Genomic DNA, 22,735 nt, shown 5'->3' with positions numbered 1-22,735 from the left:
CTGTTCACGCCCACGGAGGCCACCAGCGTGGTGGCGAGCAGCGTGATGTCCAGCGCCACCGTGCTGCGGCTGCACCTGGACTCGCACCAGCAGGACAAGTTGGCCAAGTCTGCGCGCACGCTGGCGCTGCAGTGCGCCATGAAGGACCCGCAGAACTGCGCCCTGGCGGCGCTCACGCTGTGCGAGAAGGACCAGGTGGCCTTCGAGACGGCCTACCAGATCGTGCTGGACGCCGCCGCCGCCGGCATGAACTACACGCAGCTGTTCACCGTGGCTCGCTACATGGAGCACCGCGGCTACCCGCTGCGCGCCTACAAGCTGGCCACCTCCGCCATGGCGCACCTCAACCTCAGCTACAACCAGGACACGCACCCCGCCATCAACGACGTGCTGTGGGCGTGCGCCCTCAGCCACTCGCTGGGCAAGAGCGAGCTGGCCGCCGTCATCCCCCTGGTGGTGAAGAGCGTCAAGTGCGCCACCGTGCTCTCCGACATCCTGCGCCGCTGCACGCTGAGCGCGCCCGCGGCCGCCCCGCACGCCCGCAGGAACTCCGCCCACAAGGCGATGGCGCTGGAGAAGGCGCCGCTGCGGCAGCTGCTGGACGCCACCGTGGGCGCCTACATCAACACCACGCACTCGCGCCTCACGCACATCAGCCCGCGCCACTACGGCGAGTTCATCGACTTCCTCGGCAAGGCGCGGGAGACTTTCCTGATGGCGCCCGACGGACACGCCCAGTTCTCGCAGTTCATCGACAACCTCAAGCAGATCTACAAGGGCAAGAAGAAGCTCATGATGCTCGTCAGGGAGCGCTTCGGCTGACTCGCTCACTTCCGGCTGACTCGCTCACTTCCGGCCCCGCCTCCACCCTCCCGGCCCCGCCTCCACCCTCCCGGCCCCGCCTCCACCCTCCTGGCCCCGCCTTGGCCTTCTCTGGTGCGTCCACACTGCACAACGCCAAAGATGACCAGCGCTGTGACTGAGTGAGAAAAGTGAGTGAATGGAAGGAAGTGAAAGAATGAAAAAAGTGAGTGAACGAGTAAGCGAGTGAGTGAGCTAAAGAGTGAAAAATGTGAGTGAGCGAGTGAGAAAAGTGAGTGAATGGAAGAACGTGAGTGAAAGAGTGAGTGAGTGAGAAAGGAGACTGAATGGAAGAACGTGAGTGAGTGAGTGAGTGAGAAAGGAGGGTGAATGGAAGAAAGTGAGTGAGTGAGAAAAGTGAAGAAAGTGAAAGACATTAAAAAGTGAGGGAAAGAGAGTGAGTGAGAAAGGAGACTGAATGGAAGAACGTGAGTGAGTGAGAAAGGAGAGTGAATGGAAGAAAGTGAGTGAGTGAGAAAAGTGAAAGACATTAAAAAGTGAGTGAAAGAGTGAGTAAGCGAGTGAGAAAAGTGAGGGAGTAAAATAGTGAGAAAAGTGAGTGAATGGAAGAACGTGAGTGAAAGAGTGAGTCAGTGAGAAAAGTGAGTGAATGGAAGAACGTGAGTGAGTGAGTGAGAAAGGAGAGTGAATGGAAGAAAGTGAGTGAGTGAGAAAAGTGAAGAAAGTGAAAGACATTAAAAAGTGAGTGAAAGAGTGAGTAAGCGAGTGAGAAAAGTGAGAGAGTAAAATAGTGAGAAAAGTGAGTGAATGGAAAAACGTGAGTGAAAGAGTGAGTGAGAGAAAAGTGAGTGAATGGAAGAACGTGAGTGAGTGAGTGAGTGAGTGAGAAAGGAGAGTGACTGGAAGAAAGTGAGTGAGTGAGAAAAGTGAAGAAAGTGAAAGACATTAAAAAGTGAGTGAAAGAGTGAGAAAAGTGAGTGAAAGAGTGAGTAAGTGAGAAAAGTGAGTGAATGGAAGAACGTGAGTGAGTGAGTGAGAAAGGAAAGTGAATGGAAGAAAGTGATTGAGTGAGAAAAGTGAAGAAAGTGAAAGACATTAAAAAGTGAGTGAAAGAGTGAGTAAGCGAGGGAGAAAAGTGAGTGAATGGAAGAACGTGAGTGAGAGAGTGAGAAAAGTGAGTGAATGGAAGAACGTGAGTGAGTGAGTGAGAAAGGAGAGTGAATGGAAGAAAGTGAGTGAGTGAGAAAAGTGAAGAAAGTGAAAGACATTAAAAAGTGAGTGAAAGGGTAAGCGAGTGAGAAAAGTGAGAGTAAAATAGTGAGAAAAGTGAGTGAATGGAAGAACGTGAGTGAAAGAGTGAGTGAGTGAGAAAAGTGAGTGAATGGAAGAACGTGAGTGAGTGAGTGAGTGAGAAAGGAGAGTGAATGGAAGAAAGTGAGTGAGTGAGAAAAGTGAAGAAAGTGAAAGACATTAAAAAGTCAGTGAAAGAGTGAGAAAAGTGAGAGAGTACAATAGTGAGAAAAGTGAGTGAATGGAAGAACGTGAGTGAAAGAGTGAGTGAGTGAGAAAGGAGAGTGAATGGAAGAACGTGAGTGAGAAAGGAGAGTGAATGGAAGAAAGTGAGTGAGTGAGAAAAGAGAAGAAAGTGAAAGACATTAAAAAGTGAGTGAAAAAGTGAGAAAAGTGAGAGTAAAATAGTGAGAAAAGTGAGTGAATGGAAGAATGTGAGTGAAAGAATGAGTGAGTGAGAAAAGTGAGTGAGTGAGTGAGTGAGAAAGGAGAGTGAATGGAAGAAAGTGAGTGAGTGAGAAAAGTGAAGAAAGTGAAAGACATTAAAAAGTGAGTGAAAGAGTGAGTAATCGAGGGAGAAAAGTGAGAGAGTAAAATAGTGAGAAAAGTGAGTGAATGGAAGAACGTGAGTGAGTGAGAAAGGAGAGTGAATGGAAGAAAGTGAGTGAGTGAGAAAAGTGAAGAAAGTGAAAGACATTAAAAAGTCAGTGAAAGAGTGTGAAAAGTGAGAGAGTACAATAGTGAGAAAAGTGAGTGAATGGAAGAACGTGAGTGAAAGAGTGAGTGAGTGAGAAAGGAGAGTGAATGGAAGAACGTGAGTGAGAAAGGAGAGTGAATGGAAGAAAGTGAGTGAGTGAGAAAAGAGAAGAAAGTGAAAGACATTAAAAAGTGAGTGAAAAAGTGAGAAAAGTGAGAGAGTAAAATAGTGAGAAAAGTGAGTGAATGGAAGAACGTGAGTGAAAGAATGAGTGAGTGAGAAAAGTGAGTGAGTGAGTGAGAAAGGAGAGTGAATGGAAGAAAGTGAGTGAGTGAGAAAAGTGAAGAGAGTGAAAGACATTAAAAAGTGAGTGAAAGAGTGAGTAATCGAGGGAGAAAAGTGAGAGAGTAAAATAGTGAGAAAAGTGAGTGAATGGAAGAACGTGAGTGAGTGAGAAAAGTGAGTGAATGGAAGAACGTGAGTGAAAGAGTGAGTGAGTGAGAAAAGTGAGTGAATGGAAGAACGTGAGTGAGTGAGTGAGTGAGTGAGAAAGGAGAGTAAATGGAAGAAAGTGAGTGAGTGAGAAAAGTGAATAAAGTGAAAGACTTTAAAAAGTGAGTGAAAGAGTGAGTAAGCGAGTGAGAAAAGTGAGAGAGTAAAATAGTGAGAAAAGTGAGTGAATGGAGGAACGTGAAAGAGTGGCGACTGCTGTGACTGAGTGAGTGGAAATATTGAGGTGAGTGACTGAGCTGAGTGAGATGAGTGAGTGAAAGATTGGGTTGAAAGAGTGAGACGAGAAGGGGGTGATTGAGTGAGAGCAACTAAGAAGAGTGAGTGAGATGAGTGAATGAAGGATGGAGCAAGGGTGAGCGAGATTGAAAGAGTGACTGAGTCAAAAGCGAGTTGAGTGAGTGAAAACGGTGAGTAAGAGGAATGAGTGAGTGAAAGAGTAAGAAGAGTGAGTTGAGGGGTGAGTGAGAGCAAGTAGGAAGAGTGAGTGAGGTGAGTGAATGAAGGATTGAGCAAGGGTGAGCGAGATTGAAAGAGTGAGTGAAAATATTGAGGTGAAAGAGTGAGTTGGTGAGCGAGTGAAAAGAGTGACTGAGTCAAAAGTGAGTTGAGTGAGTGAAAACGGTGAGTAAGAGGAGTGAGTGAGTGAAAGAGTAAGAAGAGTGAGTTGAGGGGTGAGTGAGAGCAAGTAGGAAGAGTGAGTGAATGAAGGATTGAGCAAGAATAGTGAGTAAGAAAAGCAGGTGAGTGAGTGCAAAGAGTGAGAGTGAAAGATTAAGAAGAGCGAGAATGAGTAAGAAAAGCGGCCGAGTGAATGAGCAAATGAAAGATTGCGGAAGGCGACTGAGTGAGTGGTTGAAGTGAGGGACTGAGTCAAAAGTGAGTTGAGTGAGTGAAGAATTAATTGAGTGATAAGTGAAAGATTGAGTAAGAAGAGTGAATGAGAGGAGTGAGTGAAGAGTGAGTTGAGGAGTGATAAGTGAAAGATTGATGAGTGAGTGAATGAGTTGAGGAGTGAGTGAGAAGAGTGAGTTTAGGAATGATGAGTGAAAGATTGAGTAAGAAGAGTGAGCGAGTGAGTGAGTGAGATGAGGAGTGAGTGAGTGACTTGAGGAGTGATGAGTGAGAGATTAACAAGAGTGAGTGAGTGAGTGAATGAGTTGAAGAGTAAGTGAGAAGAGTGAGTCAATGAGTTGAGTGAGTGAATGAATGAAGAGTGAGTTGAGTGAAGATTGAGTTAGAGGCGTGAGTGAATGAGTTGAGGAGTGAGTAAGAACAGTGAGTGATGAGTGAGTGAGTATAATTTAGAAGCTTTTTGATGGATGAAAAAATGTTGAGAAAGTAAAAGTCTTTCTGCAGCAAAGAGAATATTGGAGTCACATGACCAAGTCAAGTGGTCACATGACCAAGTCAAGTGGTCACATGACCAAGTGTCAGCACCAACTAAGTCGGAGTGAGCGTGCTCAGAGAAGATGGAGGGCCACTTAACACCTTTTTCACCTGCCTACTATCAAAGTGGACACACACACACACACACACACACACGTGGTCAGCTAGTAGAAGTGCCGGGGATGATGAGTTGATGAATTGTGAGTGAGTGAAGTAAGATGTGCACAGTCAGGGTGAAACACACCTTCACTAAATCTTCCCCTCAGTCTTCACCAACAAACACAAAAAACGTCTCTTCATTTGCGCTAAATGTTCCGCAAACATTCCGTCAACATCACGCCTCAACACATCACGCCTCAACACATCACGCCTCAACACATCACACTTCAACACATCACACTTCAACACATCACGCCTCAACACATCACGCCTCAACACATCACACTTCAACACATCACACTTCAACACATCACGCCTCAACACATCACGCCTCAACACATCACGCCTCAACACATCACACTTCAACACATCAAGCCTCAACACATCACACTTCAACACATCACACCTCAACACATCACGCCTCAACACATCACACTTCAACACATCACACCTCAACACATCACGCCTCAACACATCACGCCTCAACACATCACACTTCAACACATCAAGCCTCAACACATCCCGCCTCCACATCACACTTCAACACATCAAGCCTCAACACATCATGCCTCAACACATCACACCTCAACACATCATACTTCAACACATCAAGCCTCAACACATCACGCCTCAACACATCACACCTCAACACATCACGCCTCAACACATCACGCCTCAACACATCACACCTCAACACATCACGCCTCAACACATCACGCCTCAACACATCACACTTCAACACATCACGCTTCAACACATCACGCTTCAACACATCATGCCTCAACACATCACGCCTCAACACATCACACTTCAACACATCACGCCTCAACACATCACACTTCAACACATCACGCCTCAACACATCACACTTCAACACATCACGCCTCAACACATCACACTTCAACACATCACGCCTCAACACATCACACTTCAACACATCACGCCTCAACACATCACACTTCAACACATCACGCCTCTACACATCACACTTCAACACATCACGCCTCAACACATCACGCTTCAACACATCAAGCCTCAACACATCACGCCTCAACACATCACACTTCAATACATCACGCCTCAACACATCACGCCTCAACACATCACGCCTCAACACATCATACTTCAACAAATACATTGCTGCTTTCGACTAAAAAAAAATAAATTAAACTATCAATTAAAAAATCCACTTAAAAAACAGATTTTTTTGTTTATCAGCCGCACAAAACAAGCTTTTCTTATCTGGATCACCATTCTTATACTGATTTTAAATCAATTATTAAATAAATAATTCAAATAAAAGTAGAAAAAAAATGTCAGACCAGATACGTACATTACATTGGGAAAAAAAATAAAAATCGCTTTTTGAAAATGATTAATTGACAACTTCCTGCTACTGCAGACTGATTAATTCTTTAGAAAGACACAAATTGTTTTTTATTAACCTGATTCTGAATGGATTCATTTAGAAAAACTATAAAATAAAAGTAAAAAAAAAAAAAAAAAAAAAATTTTTTTTAAATTGCTTGTATCATTTGGAAAAAAAAAAGATTTTTGAGAATGATTAATTGATAATTAATTGACAACTTCCTGCTTCTGCAGACCGATTAATTCTTTAGAAAGAAAGTAATCGATTTTTATTAACCTGATTCTAATTGGATTCATCATTTATTTATGTTTTTAATAATAATAAAAAAAATATCAAAAACATTACAAGTAATATTTAAAAATAAATATATCCATTTTCTGTGTTGGCCCTGCGATGAGGTGGCGACTTGTCCAGGGTGTACCCTGCCTTCCGCCCGATTGTAGCTGAGATAGGCGCCAGCGACACCGAAAGGGAATAAGCGGTAGAAAATGGATGGATGGATGGATATCCATTTTTGAATTGATTTAAAATCAAATATAAGATTCACCCTTCCATTTACACTTTATTAAATATCCAACTTCCTGCTTCATTCTTATTCCGCCTCGCTATAATTCCATTCATAATTTAAAAAAGTAAAAAGTTATACCAAATAAATACATTGCGGTTATCCTAAAAATATTAGATGTAAATGGATTTTGTTGTTGTTAATGATTTAAAAATCAGTCCAAGAGAATATTAGTGTAAAAGTAAACAAGCCACGCCCATCTCTTGCATTTCTCTTTCTGACGCCCTAAGACAAAGTTAGGACACCCCCATGCTACTGTGCAGCCGGCAGCCATTTTGTGTCCTGCAGGAAGGAGTTCATACGGAGCGACCGAGTACCTCTTCTTCTTCTTCTTCTCAGGGATCCTCTCTCTCTCTCTCTCTCTCTCTCTGGGACGTGACAGAATGTAAATATGAACGTGTGAATATTCATGTACTGCTGGACTCCTCCATGCCAGAAGAGTCTATACTTGAAGAACAGAAAGCACATATCAGAAGGACTGAGGACTTTTTCACCTTCATCTTGGGTCTCTTGGTCCTTTCTTTCTTGCCTTGTCCTCTTCTTCTTACGCTTTAAAACAACCAAACCTTTTGGGACTTCTCGTGCTTGAAAAAATCACGTCAGCAGTTTTTTGTGTCGTCGCTAGCGCCTTTTTTTGTTGTTGTTGTTGTATTTTTTTAGAAGCTGTTATTTATTGAAGAGATGATTGTACGACATGAAGTTTGATACACTGCTCGCTTTATTTATGGAACTAAATCACTCCTTTCTAGAAACTTCTTTGACAATCCTCCTTCTTTGTTCATCATGTTAGCAAAGTCACACTTTTTTAGCAATGCACAAAAATTAACATCTTAAAAAAAAAAAAAAAAAATCTTAATTAAAAATCGCTAATAAAGGAGCTCCTGCAAAAATTACAATCAAAGATCCTCTAAAAGATTTGCTGATTTGAAGGACCTACCAAAGATCCTTTCTGCAACAGGAGCACACTGCTTGTCAAGCAATTACTGTGAGAACTCCAAAGATCCTTGCATTAAAAAAAAAAAAAAGCAGAACTCCTTTATTTGCAGGAATGTGCTCAAGCAAAAAATTCTAGTCAAAGAACCTGTATAAGACAGGAGCGCTCTGCTGTTCTTAGGGATCAGCGGCAAAAAAATTTAGTCAAAGATCGTCTATACAACATTACCAAACTGCTGTTTGAAGACCTACTGTAATAAAAAAACATCTAATCAAAGATCCTTTATATAACAGGAGCGCTCTGCTGTTTAAGGAGCTCCTGCAAAAATTCTAGTCAAAGATCCTCTATATAACAGGAGCACTCTGCCGTTCTTAGGGATCAGCGGCAAACATTTTAGTTAAAGACCCTCTACACAACATGAGCAAACTGCTGTTTAAGAAACTCCTGCAGAAATTCTAGTAAAAGATCCTTTATATGACAGGAGCGCTCTGACGTTCTTAGGGGTCAGCGGCAAAAAATTTAGTCAAAGATCCTCTATGCAACATTAGCAAACTGCTGTTTGAGGACCTACTGTAAAAAAAAAAAAAAAAATCTTATCAAAGATCCTTTATATGACAGAAGTGCTCTGCTGTTTAATGAGCTACTGCAAAAATTCTAGTCAAAGATCCTCTATATGACAGGAGCACTCTGCCGTTCGTAGGGATCAGCGGCAAACATTTTAGTTAAAGACCCTCTATACAACATGAGCAAACTGCTGTTTATGGAACTCCTGCAAAAATTCTAGTCAAAGATCCTTTAAATGACAGGAGGGCTCTGCCGTTGTTAAGGGTCAGCGGCAAAAAATTTAGTCAAAGATCCTCCATACAACATTAAGAAACTGCTGTTTGAGGACCTACTGTAAAAAAAAAAAAAATCTAATCAAAGATCCTTTACATGACAGGAACGCTCAGCTGCTCTTAAGGGCCTCTGGCAAAAAAAATCTAATCAAAGATCCTTTATATGACAGGAGCGCTCTGCTGTTTAAGGAAGTCCTGCAAAAATTCTAGTCAAAGATACTTTATATGACAGGAGCGCTCTGCCGTTCGTAGGAATCTGCGGCAAACATCTTAGTTAAAGACCCTCTATACAACATGAGCAAACTGCTGTTTAAGGAACTCCTGCAGAAATTCTAGTCAAAGATCCTTTATATGACAGGAGCGCTCTGCTGTTTAAGGCGCTCCTGCAAAAATTCTAGTCAAAGATCCTCTATATGACAGGAGCGCTCTGCCGTTCTTAGGAATCTGCGGCAAACATTTTATTTAAAGACCCTCTATACAACATGAGCAAACTGCTGTTTAAGGAACTCCTGCAGAAATTCTAGTCAAAGATCCTTTATATGACAGGAGCGCTCTGACGTTCTTAGGGGTCAGCGGCAAAAAATTTAGTCAAAGATCCTCTATACAACATTAGCAAACTGCTGTTTGAGGACCTACTGTAAAAAAAAAATAAAAAAACATCTAATCAAAGATCCTTTAAATAACAGAACTGCTCTGCTGTTTAAGGAGCTCCTGCAAAAATTCTAGTCAAAGATCCTCTATATGACAGGAGCACTCTGCCGTTCTTAAGAATCTGCGGCAAACATTTTAGTTAAAGACCCTGAATAAAACATGAGCAAACTGCTGTTTAAGGAACTCCTGCAGAAATTCTAGTCAAAGATCCTTTATATGACAGGAGCGCTCTGCTGTTTAAGGAGCTCCTGCAAAAATTCTAGTCAAAGATCCTCTATATGACAGGAACACTCTGCCGTTCTTAGGGATCTGCGGCAAACATCTTAGTTAAAGACCCTCTATACAACATGAGCAAACTGCTGTTTAAGGAACTCCTGCAGAAATTCTAGTAAAAGATCCTTTATATGACAGGAGCGCTCTGACGTTCTTAGGGGTCAGCGGCAAAAAATTTAGTCAAAGATCCTCTATACAACATTAGCAAACTGCTGTTTGAGGACCTACTGTAAAAAAAAAAAAATCTTATCAAAGATCCTTTATATGACAGAAGTGCTCTGCTGTTTAAGGAGCTCCTGCAAAAATTCTAGTCAAAGATCCTCTATATGACAGGAGCACTCTGCCGTTCTTAAGGATCTGCGGCAAACATTTTAGTTAAAGATCCTCCATACAACATGAGCAAACTGCTGTTTATGGAACTCCTGCAGAAATTCTAGTCAAAGATCCTTTATATGACAGGAGCGCTCTGACGTTCTTAGGGGTCAGGGGCAAAAAATTTAGTCAAAGATCCTCTATACAACATTAGCAAACTGCTGTTTGAGGACCTACTGTAAAAAAAAATCTAATCAAAGATCCTTTATATGACAGGAGCGCTCTGCTGTTTAAGGAGCTCTTGCAAAAATTCTAGTCAAAGATCCTCTATATGACAGGAGCACTCTGTCGTTCTTAAGAATCTCCGGCAAACATTTTAGTTAAAGACCCTGAATAAAACATGAGCAAACTGCTGTTTAAGGAACTCCTGCAGAAATTCTAGTCAAAGATCCTTTATATGACAGGAGTGCTCTGCTGTTTAAGGAGCTGCTGCAAAAATTCTAGTCAAAGATCCTCTATATGACAGGAGCACTCTGCCGTTCTTAGGGATCAGCGCCAAACATTTTAGTTAAAGAACCTGAATAAAACATGAGCAAACTGCTGTTTAAGGAACTCCTGCAGAAATTCTAGTCAAAGATCCTTTAAATGACAGGAGCGCTCTGACGTTCTTAGAGGTCAGCGGCAAAAAAATTAGTCAAAGATCCTCTATACAACATTAGCAAACTGCTGTTTGAGGACCTACTGTAAAAAAAAAAAAAAAATCTTATCAAAGATCCTTTATGACAGGAGCGCTCTGCTGTTTAAGGAGCTCTTTCAAAAATTCTAGTCAAAGATCCTCTATATGACAGGAGCACTCTGCCGTTCTTAAGAATCTGCGGCACATATTTTAGTTAAAGACCCTCTATAAAACATGAGCAAACTGCTGTTTAAGGAACTCCTGCAGAAATTCTAGTCAAAGATCCTTTATATGACAGGAGTGCTCTGCTGTTTAAGGAGCTACTGCAAAAATTCTAGTCAAAGATCCTTTATATGACAGGAGCGCTCTGACGTTCTTAGGGGTCAGCGGCAAAAAATTTAGTCAAAGATCCTCTATACAACATTAGCAAACTGCTGTTTGAGGACCTACTGTAAAAAAAAAAAAAAATCTTATCAAAGATCCTTTATATGACAGAAGTGTTCTGCTGTTTAAGGAGCTCCTGCAAGAATTCTAGTCAAAGATCCTCTATATGACAGGAGCACTCTGCCGTTCTTAGGGATCAGCGGCAAACATTTTAGTTAAAGACCCTCTATAAAACATGAGCAAACTGCTGTTTAAGGAACTCCTGCAGAAATTCTAGTCAAAGATCCTTTATATGACAGCAGCGCTCTGCTGTTTAAGGAGCTCCGGCAAAAATTCTAGTCAAAGATCCTTTATATGACAGCAGCGCTCTGCTGTTTAAGGAGCTCCGGCAAAAATTCTAGTCAAAGTTCCTCTATATAACAGGAGCGCTCTGCCGTTCTTAGGAATCTGCGGCAAACATTTTAGTCAAAGACCCTCTATACAACATGAGCAAACTGCTGTTTAAATAACTCCTGCAAAAATTCTAGTCATAGATCCTTTAAGTGACAGGACTGCTCTGCCGTTGTTAGGGGTCAGCGGCAAAAAATTTAGTCAAAGATCCTCTATACTACATTGCCAAACTGCTGTTTGAGGACCTACTGTAAAATAAAAAAATTGTCAAAGATCCTTTACATGACAGGAGCGCTCAGCTGCTCTAAGGGCCTTTGGCAAAAAATCTAATCAAAGATCCTTTATAAGACAGGAGCGCTCTGCCGTTCTTAGGAATCTGCAGCAAACATTTTAGTTAAAGACCCTCTATACAACATGAGCAAACTGCTGTTTAAATAACTCCTGCAAAAATTCTAGTCATAGATCCTTTAAATGACAGGAGCGCTCTGCCGTTGTTAGGGGTCAGCGGCAAAAAATTTAGTCAAAGATCCTCTATACTACATTGCCAAACTGCTGTTTGAGGACCTACTGTAAAATAAAAAAATTGTCAAAGATCCTTTACATGACAGGAGCGCTCAGCTGCTCTAAGGGCCTTTGGCAAAAAATCTAATCAAAGATCCTTTATAAGACAGGAGCGCTCTGCCGTTCTTAGGAATCTGCAGCAAACATTTTAGTTAAAGACCCTCTATACAACATGAGCAAACTGCTGTTTATGGAACTCCTGCAAAAATTCTAGTCAAAGATCCTTTAAATGACAGGAGCGCTCTGCCTTTGTTAAGGGTCAGCGGCAAAAAATTTAGTCAAAGATCCTCCATACAACATTAGGAAACTGCTGTTTGAGGACCTACTGCAAAAAAAAAAAATCTAATCAAAGATCCTTTACATGACAGGAACGCTCAGCTGCTCTTAAGGGCCTCTGGCAAAAAAAAATCTAATCAAAGATCCTTTATATGAGAGGAGCGCTCTGCTGTTTAAGGAGCTCCTGCAAAAATTCTAGTCAAAGTTCCTCTATATGACAGGAGCACTCTGCTGTTCTCAGGAATCTGCGGTAAACATTTTAGTTAAAGACCCTCTATACAACATGAGCAAACTGCTGTTTGAGAACTTACTGTAAAAAAAAAAAAAATCTAGTGAAAGATCCTATACATAACAGGAGCGCTGAGCTGTTCTTAAGGACCTCTGGCAAAGAGGGCATAGTCAAAGATCCTCTATACGACATGAGTGTGCTGCAGTTTTTAAGCACCTACTGCAAAAAACTCCAATCAAAGATCCTCTCAATATGACAGGAGCGCTGTGCGTTTTTTTAAGCACCTACTGTAAAAAAAATCCAATCAAAGATCTTCAAGAACATGAGCGCTCTGCTGTTCCTAAGCACCTACTGAAAACATTGTAATCAAAGATCCTCTATATGACAGAAAAGGCGAATCAAAGATCCTCTATATGACAGGAGCGCTGTGCTGTTTTTAAGCACCTACTGTAAAAAAAAAAAAATCGAATCAAAGATCCTCTCAATATGACAGGAGCACTGTGCCTTTTTTTTAAGCACCTACTGTAAAAAAATCCAATCAAAGTTCCTCTAGAATATGAGCGCTCTGCTGTTTCTAAGCACCTACTGCAAACATTGTAATCAAAGATCCTCTATATGACAGAAAAGGCGAATCAAAGATCCTCTATACAACACGTTTTCCAGTGTTTTAAAGCCAAAATGCCACCAAAGAGTGGCATTTTGTTAAAAGCAGGGCAGGGAATTGGACCATCATCATGATGTCATGGACATGTGGGCGTCACCTTTTGAAGCGTCCCCCGCCGGAGGAAGGAAGCAACGTTACGGCGCCCCCCCCGTCCCAACACAATTATCCAAGGTGCAACACGGGGTCAGCTGGGGCGTTGCCGTGACAACCCCAAATTGGTAACCATGGCGATGGCAAGGTGACATTTGAGAATAGAAAAGACGAACATCCGGAGCAGAGTGAGAGCTCCGTGTTCAAAGATGATCTTTGCATGAATGATTGTGTTATTGGTTGCTAGGCGACATCATTCGTCAATAAAGACGAGTATCAAATATCAGAGTTGAACATTACTTGCACGTACCACGCATGTTGGAAAGTATCCAGGAACAGACGTGTCCGCGTCATTTAATGTCATGAACTATTGTGGACACTAGGTGTCACCAAAAACAATGACCACTCCACTTCAACTTATAGACAGGATAAGTCCATTCAGATGGTTAGTAGTAGATATACACATATATGTTTATATATACACCCACATCCATCATGTACACATACATATATATGTACATGTAAGGCCCTGTGATGAGGTGGCGACTTGTCCAGTGTGTACTCCGCCTTCCGCCCGAATGCAGCTGAGATAGGCTACAGCACCACCCGCGACCCCCAATAGGGACAAGCGGTAGGAAATGGAATTATGGTTGTATATATACATACACATACATGTACATATATATATACATATATATAAATATATATATGTATATATATATATACATACGTACATATATACACACATGAAATATATATATTTATATGTACACATATATACGAATACATATATATTAAAGTATATACATACATACATCCATACATATACATAAAAATACATACATACATACATATATGTACATACATTTATATGTACATACATATATACATAAACATATATGTATATATATATGTGTATATATGTATGTATTTATGTGTATATATATGTGTGTAAGTAGATATACACACACATATATTTCCACATATATATGTATATATATATATGCATGTGTATATATAAATATATACTTTATACACACACAAATATATTTTTATATATGTGTATATATAAAATATATATGTATGTGTGTATATGTATAAATGTGTGCATATATGTAAGTATATACATATATACACACACATGTATATATATATATATATATACACACACACACACACATAACTATACACATATATGTGTGTGTGTATATATATATATATATATATATATATATACATATATATATATATATATATACATACAAACAAATATTTAAAAGTGTATATAAAAATGTGTATACACACACACACATTGTTTCTTCACAAGACCCAGGATCAGGGAGAATGTACTGGGTTCAAACCCCACTTTGGTTGATGGTATTTTGTTTTACCTCATCATACTTTACTGAGTCAGGAGTCCTCGATTGGATTTGTATATGAGAAAAAAATTTCTTTACACAAGACCCAGGATAGCCCATTGGTTAAGACCGTTGACTCCGGTTGACGGGTGCTGGGTTATAAACCTGGTTGGGTTGTTATGTAAATTGCAAAACCAGCGGAAGTCTTTAAGGTGATATGTATTGTGACTTTGTCATCTCTCCAATGTAATGTAAAAATAATTATTTAATAAACTTTTTTTTTATCCAAAAACAATTAACCTATTTTATTTTAATTGTACCCAGGAGAGCTCATACTGGGTTCAAACCCAGCTCTAGTTGACAGTATGAAGTTCTACTTCATCATACTTTACTGAGCCATGAGTCCTTGATTACATTCGTCTATGGACAAAAATCTTATCTTCACAGCGCAAACGATAGCCCAGTGGTTGAGACCGTTGATTTAGAACAAACAGTACTAGGATCGAAGCCCACTCCGGTTGGTAGTATTTTAATCCACCTCATCATACTTTAGTCAGCCAGGGGTCTTAGATAACATTTGAGGACGGAAAGAAATTTGCTCTCCACAAGACCAAGGATAGCTCAGTGGTTACGACTGCTGGCTTGGAATGAGATGTATTGGGTTCTAATCCCACTCTAGTTGACAGCATATTGTTCCACCTTATTATACTTTACTAAACTACGAGTCCTCGATTACGTTTGAGTATGGAACACAATCTCGTGTTCACAAGACCCAGGATAGACCAGGGGTTAAGATTTCTGCCTGGGAATAAACTGTACTGTGTTCATATCCCACTCTGGTTGATGGTAATTTGTTTTACCTCATCATACTTTACTGAGTCAGGAGTCCTCGATTCCATTTGTGTATGAGAAAAAAATTCTTTACTCAAGACCCAGGATAGACCAGTGGTTAAGACTGCTGACTGGGAATAAAATGTACTGGGTTCAGATCCCATTCTGTTTGATGGTAATTTGTTTTACCTCATCATACTTTACTGAGTCAGGAGTCCTCAATTGCATTTGTATATGAGAAAAAAAATTCTTTACACAAGACCCAGAATACCCCAGTGGTTAAGACTGTTGACTTTGGTTCAAGGGTGCTGGGTTCAAATCCTGGTTGGGTTGACATGTAATTTACAAAACCGGCAGGAGGCTGCAAGGTGACATATATTGTCACCTCTGCTATGTAAAGTTAAAATAATTATTTAATTTTTTTTTTAATACAATTACGATTTAACTGTTTTTCTTTTTAATCGTACTCAGGAGAGCTCATTGGTCAACGCTCTTTATTTTTAACTTTATACTTTTATTCCCACCCACCTCAGGAATTACACTCACTCGCACACACTCATCCTCACACACACACACAAACTCACAGGTAACCCCTGAGGTGTCATCATTGACTATTTGACAATTTATTTTTGATTATTATTATCTTTAGTGTTGACTTATTTTTTCAACTATATGTTAGTCAAACAACTATCACATAACATTACTCTGAGTGGGGGAGAAGAAACAGCCCACAAAGTATGTCGTTTTGACGCCATACAGCCAAATTACTGAGTACATGTATGGGGACTTGAACTCAGTACCCCCGTATTTAAAGCCCACAGTGTTGACCATCGAGCTATCCTGGGTCCCATCAAAGCTCGGTTTTCGCTCATATAAAAAAGTTCTCAATAAACTATGATCGAGGCGAAACAAAAAACAACACCCTCCAAGTAATGGATTTGAACCCACTATTACTGTTTGAGAGGCAGCAGTCTTAACCATCGAGCTATGCTGGGTCCTATTTATGCTCGGTTTTCGCTCATATACAAATGTTCTCAGTGAACTATGATCAAGGCGAAACAAAAAACAAGATCCTCCAAGTGTTGGATTTGAACCCACTATTACTGCTTGAGAGGCAGCAGTCCTAACCATTGAGCTATGCTGGGTCCTACCAAGGCTTGGTTTTCGCTCATATACAAATGTTCTCAGTGAACTATGATCAAGGCGAAAGAAAATCCTCCAAGTTATGGATTTGAGCCCAATAGTACTGCTTGAGAGGCAGCAGTCTTAACCATTGAGCCATGCTGGGTCCTATCAAGGCTCGGTTTTCGCTCATATACAAATGTTCTCAGTGAACTATGATCGAGGCGAAACAAAAAACAAGATCCTCCAAGTTGTGGATTTGAAACCACTATTACTGAGTGAGAGACAGCAGTCTTAACCATTGAACTGCGCTGGATCATATTAAGGCTTGGTTTTCGCTCATATACAAATCGAACCAGTGAACTATGATCGAGGCGAAACAAAAAACAAGATCTTTCAAGTAATGGATTTGAACCCACTAGAACTGCGTGAGAGGTAGCAGTCTTAACCACTGAGCTATTATACATACGTATACAAATATATATCCTATGGTCACATATGGGACGCAGGTTGTCTTACGTCTGTGCCGGAAGTGGTAAAAACCAGATGTTCACCTGTCGGGTTTTTTTCGGGGATGAATAAGGAAGTCCTTCTTTAGCTGCCGTCTTGTTTGATCACATATTGCTGCCTTTGCACCTGTCAATATTTACTTTTGTACGCACATTAATTAAAAAAAGAAATCCTGACTTTGGAGCAATGTTCACGGACTCTATCAGATGCAATGTTATTGGGACCATGACTTATGTCCTTTTACTTTTCCTTCTTAATGTCTCAAGAAGGACAAAAATACAAGTACAAACGCACACACACACGCGCACAAACACAAACACACACACTCGCACACACCAACACGCAAACAAACACACACTCGCACACCCACACTCACATACACACGCACGCACTGGCACACACACACATGCACTCACACGCACACACGCACTCACACACTCGCACACACACACACACACTCGCACACACACACGCACTCACACACACACGCACAAACACACAGTCGCACACACACACGCACTCGTGCACACACGCACTCACACACACACTCACTCACACATGCACACACACTCACACATACATACACACACACACACACTCGCATACACGCACACACACACGCAAACACTCGCACACACACACACACACACACACACGCAAACACTCGCACACACACACACACACACGCACACACACACACGCACCCACACCCACTCGCACAAACACACACACACGCACACACTCGCACATGAACACACACACACACTCACATACACGCACACGCACACACTCGCACGCACGCACACACACACACACACACACACTCGCACACACACACACGCACTCACACTCGCACAAACACACAGTCGCACACGCACGCACTCGTGCACACACGCATGCACACACACACACACGCACTCACACTCACACACACACACTCATACATGCACACACACCCACACATGCATACACACACACACACACTCGCATACACGCACGCACACACACACACACACACACACTCGCACCGCAAACACTCGCACACGCACACACCCACACCCACTCTCACAAACACACACACACACACATACACACTCGCACATGAACCACACACACTCACACACACGCACTCACACTCGCACATGAACACACACACACTCACATACACGCACTCGCACACGCACACACTCGCACGCACACACACACACACACTTGCACACACACACACACTCGCACAAACACACACCTACACACCCACACACACTCGCACACAAACCCACACACACACACTCGCATAAACGCACACGCACACACACAATCGCACACGCACTGCACACACACACACACTCGCACACAAACCCACGCACACACACACACGCACCCACACACACTCGCACAAACACACACACACACACGCACGCACACACGCACACTCTCTCTCGCACACACACACACTCGCACACACACACACACACACACACCCACAATAATGCCGCTGTTAATCCCCCAGAAACCAAAAAACAAAAAAAAAAGAGTCAGAATAAAAGTGTTCTTACTTACGTCTGAGAGGACGAAGCCGCAGTTGCCAAGGCAACGCCGGCGAGGGATGGACAATGATGGCCGACTGACACCTTCGGGGGGGAAACAAAGGGGCTGATGGGTAAACGAGGAGAAGGTGTGACGCCTTCCCCTTTAGCGTTGATAGAAAGGTCATTTGATTATCTCTAAACTCCAAAAAACGTACAAGTTGAGGTTGTTTATTTGTCGCCTTCACGTGAAAATTGTGTCACACTGAAAATATGTGCCAGAAAAATATGCACATGGAATGTAAAAACATGTAAGAAGTATAAACTGAAACAAGCAAAAGAACCCATAACCCTTATGCCGCTAGCCCCGATGCTAACATACAATGGAATATCCCATTGACGGGCTAATGAAAGTTAGCATCGCAGTCATTTTAAACTGCTACAAAAGCTTACGCAAATTTGACACAAAACGATATATTCCTAGCTATTTACAGATATATTCTCCACAAACTCAGTGGAAGTGAATGTATGACTGCTAGCATGGATATGCTATGCTAACTAGCTCTGCCTGGTGTGCGCTGACTGGCTACGGAAACTTGCCGCATCAAACCTCGAATAACAGAACCGATGTTAGCATGTAAGCGTTAGCATGCTAACAATATTTAGCATGTGTCACGTACCAAGTGATAGGACGGCTGCGAAATGAGTTAGAAAAAGTGCAAAAATAGCTCATGCCAGCATGCTAACAGGAAACACATGTCAAGCACAAAGTTATATGGCTCTGACGTGTACCGCTGCAAAATTGGTTAAAATGTTAAAATGCTAATGTTAGCAAGTTAACATGCTCCATTTAGAATGTCAGCAAGCAAACAATGGCATGTTAGCACGCTAACGTTAGCATGTTAATAGTTATCATATGTCAAGTACCAAGTTACATGACTCTGGATGAAACGGCTGCCAATGTTGTTAAAAATCTAAACATGCTAATGTTAGAATGGTAGCATACTAACGCTAGAATGTTAGCATGCTAACTATAGCATGTTAATAGTTATCATATGTCAAGTAACAAGTTATATGACTCTGGGGGAAACGGCTGCCAATGTTGTGAAAAAAAAGTTAACATGCTAATGTTAGCATGTTAATAGTTATCATATGTCACGTACCAAGTTTTAAGACTGGGGTAAACGGTCGCAAAATGAGCAAAAAAAAAAAGTTAGCGGAATGTTAACGTAGCAAGTCATAACTAAGTGTATGGCTGCAAAATTAGCTAAAAAAGTGTAAAATTTGCTAAAAAAAAAAAAAAAAAAAGTTAGCATGGTTATTTTAGCTAATTTTACCATGCTATCTGTCACGTACCGAGTTCTATGACACCAGTGAAATAGAACATACATTAAAATAGAACAAACATTAAAATAGAACATACATTCAAATAGAACAAACATTAAAATAGAACATACATTCAAATAGAACAAACATTAAAATAGAACATACATTAAAATAGAACAAACATTAAAATAGAACATACATTCAAATAGAACATACATTAAAATAGAACAAAAATTAAAATAGAACATACATTCAAATAGAACAAACATTAAAATAGAACATACATTAAAATAGAACAAACATTAAAATAGAACAAACATTAAAATAGAACATACATTAAAATAGAACATACATTAAAATAGAACATATATTAAAATAGTACATGCAAATAGAACAAACATTAAAATAGAACATACATTAAAATGGAACATACATGCAAATAGAACATACATTAAAATAGAACAAACATTAAAATAGAACAAACATTAAAATAGAACATACATTAAAATAGAACATACATGCAAATAGAACAAACATTAAAATAGAACATACATTCAAATAGCCCATACATTAAAATAGAACATACATTCAAATAGAACAAACATTAAAATAGAACATACATTAAAATAGAAACAGACATTAAAATAGAACAAACATTAAAATAGAACATACATTAAAATAGAACATACATTAAAATAGGACAAACATTCAAATAGAACATACATTAAAATAGAACATACATGCAAATAGAACAAACATTAAAATAGAACAAACATTAAAATAGAACATACATTAAAATAGAAACAGACATTAAAATAGAACAAACATTAAAATAGAACAAACATTAAAATAGAACATACATTAAAATAGAACAAACATTAAAATAGAACATACATTAAAATAGAACATACATTAAAATAGAACAAACATTAAAATAGAACATACATTAAAATAGAAACAGACATTAAAATAGAACAAACATTAAAATAGAACATACATTAAAATAGAACATACATTAAAATAGGACAAACATTCAAATAGAACATACATTAAAATAGAACATACATGCAAATAGAACAAACATTAAAATAGAACAAACATTAAAATAGAACATACATTAAAATAGAAACAGACATTAAAATAGAACAAACATTAAAATAGAACAAACATTAAAATAGAACATACATTAAAATAGAACAAACATTAAAATAGAACATACATTAAAATAGAACATACATTAAAATAGGACAAACATTCAAATAGAACGTACATTAAAATAGAACAAACATTCAAATAGAACATACATTGCAAACGTTAGTAGTAAATGGGAACACTCAAATCGTATATGTGGTGACGTCATTACGTCAAAAAGGCCGGAAAGGGGGCGGGATTTAAATGTTTGAACACTTTGGAACGTTGGCGCCCTCTAGGCATTGGTGTTAAGATTGCAAACAGACCCTTTTTTCCAATATTGTGACTTTCTCCTCCTGTGCTCTGCTGCCACCTTGTGGTCAACGTGAGCAGGTGGCGGCACATGAGTCAGGTTATTTAAGAAGATTTTCTAAAAAGGAAATTATTATTAACTATATCTGTGAATTATTATTGTTATTATTAGGGACCGAATGTCCGTTTGGGACAGAGGACCCTATTGTATTTCTAAGGTTTTATTATTATTATACCGCCCCCTCTTTGAGCTGTAATTTCATCTCCTTAACATGCTTCAAAAATCCCCAAATTTAACACACACATCAGGACTGGCGAAAATTGCCATCTAATAAAAAAACAACAACAACCCAAAACTCAAAATTGCGCTCTAGCGCCTCCTAGGAAAAACACACACAAAACTGCTTGTAACTTCCGTTATGAATGTCATAGAGACATGAAACAAAAACTTTTATGTAGGTCTGACTTAGGCCTACATTTCATAAACTGACATCCTTCAGCAAAAATCAACAGGAAGTTGGCAAAAACCCCTTTAAAACAAAAGTTTCCTAAAAAAAGGTTATTTTTGCCTCTTTGAGCTGTAATTTGACCCCCTTAAAATGCTTCAAAACTCACCAAACTGGAAACACACATCAGGACTGGCGAAAATTGCGATCCAATAAAACAACCCCCAAAACTCAAAATTGCGCCCTAGCGCCCCCTAGGAAAAGAACACGGACAAAACTGCTCCTAGGAAGAAAACACAGACAAAACTGCTCCTAGGAAGAAAACACAGACAAAACTGCTCCTAGGAAGAAAACACAGACAAAACTGCCTGTAACTTCCGGTAGGAATGTCGGAGGGACATGAAACAAAAACCTCTATGTAGGTCTCACTTAGACCTACATTTCATTCATTAACATCCTTCAGCAATAATCAACAGGAAGTTGGCAATTACCCCTTTCAAAAAAAAAGTTTTGTCAAAACCCGTCACCTTTTTTCAAACATTATCTCCTCTGAGCGCGTTTGTTGTGTCGGCTTCAAACTCGCACAGGAAAGAGATTGAACCCTTCTCCCATGATCCGCTACTTTGATCATGTCATGTTCTGGTTTGGTTCTGTTTTCTGTCTTGTTAGTGCAACCTGTTTAGTATTTGACGCCCTTAGTTCCTGGTGGCACTTCCTGTTTTGCTTCCGTTGTCATAGCAACGTATTTGTGTCACCTGCTTTATGTCATTCTCGCGCACCTGCCTCCTAATTTCTGTCGCTATTCAAGACTGCCCTTATTTGCCATTCGGTCTCGCAGTCTAAATTTGCTTTCCGTGCAACAGGTGATGTCGCTATCCCGCATTGTGGTTTTGATTGATACTTTTATTAGTAGATTGCACAGTACAGTACATATTCCGTACAATTGACCACTAAATGGTAACACCCCAATAAGTTTTTCAACTTTTTTAAGTCGGGGTCCACGTTAATCAATTCATGGTAAAGTACTTTGAACTCGTTAGCTTCCACGCTAATACTTCGTTGTGTTTATTTCCCTAGCTCACATGCTAGCGTCCGT

The 22,735-nt window shown here is 40.2% G+C and overlaps 3 protein-coding genes across 5 annotated transcripts in view; 2 read left to right on the top strand and 1 right to left on the bottom strand.

Moving 5' to 3' along the window:
* zswim6 (zinc finger, SWIM-type containing 6) overlaps window positions 1-959 on the top strand; it is a 74,553-nt gene extending 73,594 nt beyond the window's left edge. The window contains exon 13 of the mRNA XM_061907825.1: window positions 1-959. This exon is cut by the window's left edge and continues 41 nt beyond it. Coding sequence (XP_061763809.1) covers window positions 1-822 — 822 coding nt within the window. The 3' untranslated portion in view covers window positions 823-959.
* LOC133557403 (uncharacterized) overlaps window positions 1-22,735 on the bottom strand; it is a 133,028-nt gene that overhangs the window by 88,370 nt on the left and 21,923 nt on the right. The window lies entirely within an intron of this gene.
* LOC133557404 (histidine-rich protein PFHRP-III-like) lies at window positions 982-7,553 on the top strand. 3 transcript variants are annotated; one of them, XM_061907832.1, is made up of 2 exons: window positions 982-2,070; window positions 2,239-7,553. In XM_061907832.1, the coding sequence occupies exon 2, from the start codon at window positions 4,927-4,929 to the stop codon at window positions 6,019-6,021; it is 1,095 nt and encodes a 364-aa protein (XP_061763816.1). In that variant the 5' UTR covers window positions 982-2,070; window positions 2,239-4,926; the 3' UTR covers window positions 6,022-7,553. The 3 variants fall into 3 exon arrangements, with proteins under 3 accessions (XP_061763816.1, XP_061763815.1, XP_061763817.1); XM_061907831.1 differs by having other exon boundaries at window positions 982-3,268; window positions 3,363-7,553; XM_061907833.1 differs by having other exon boundaries at window positions 982-5,078; window positions 5,154-7,553.

This window comes from Nerophis ophidion, linkage group LG08 (assembly GCF_033978795.1).
Source record: "Nerophis ophidion isolate RoL-2023_Sa linkage group LG08, RoL_Noph_v1.0, whole genome shotgun sequence".
Classification (NCBI taxonomy): domain Eukaryota; kingdom Metazoa; phylum Chordata; class Actinopteri; order Syngnathiformes; family Syngnathidae; genus Nerophis; species Nerophis ophidion.
This window is presented reverse-complemented; position numbering and strand designations above follow the sequence as displayed.

What these genes read in the sequence shown, in the direction of transcription:
- LOC133557404 (XM_061907832.1), top strand. Translation starts at nt 4,927, where the DNA reads ATGTGCACAGTCAGGGTGAAACACACCTTCACTAAATCTTCCCCTCAG.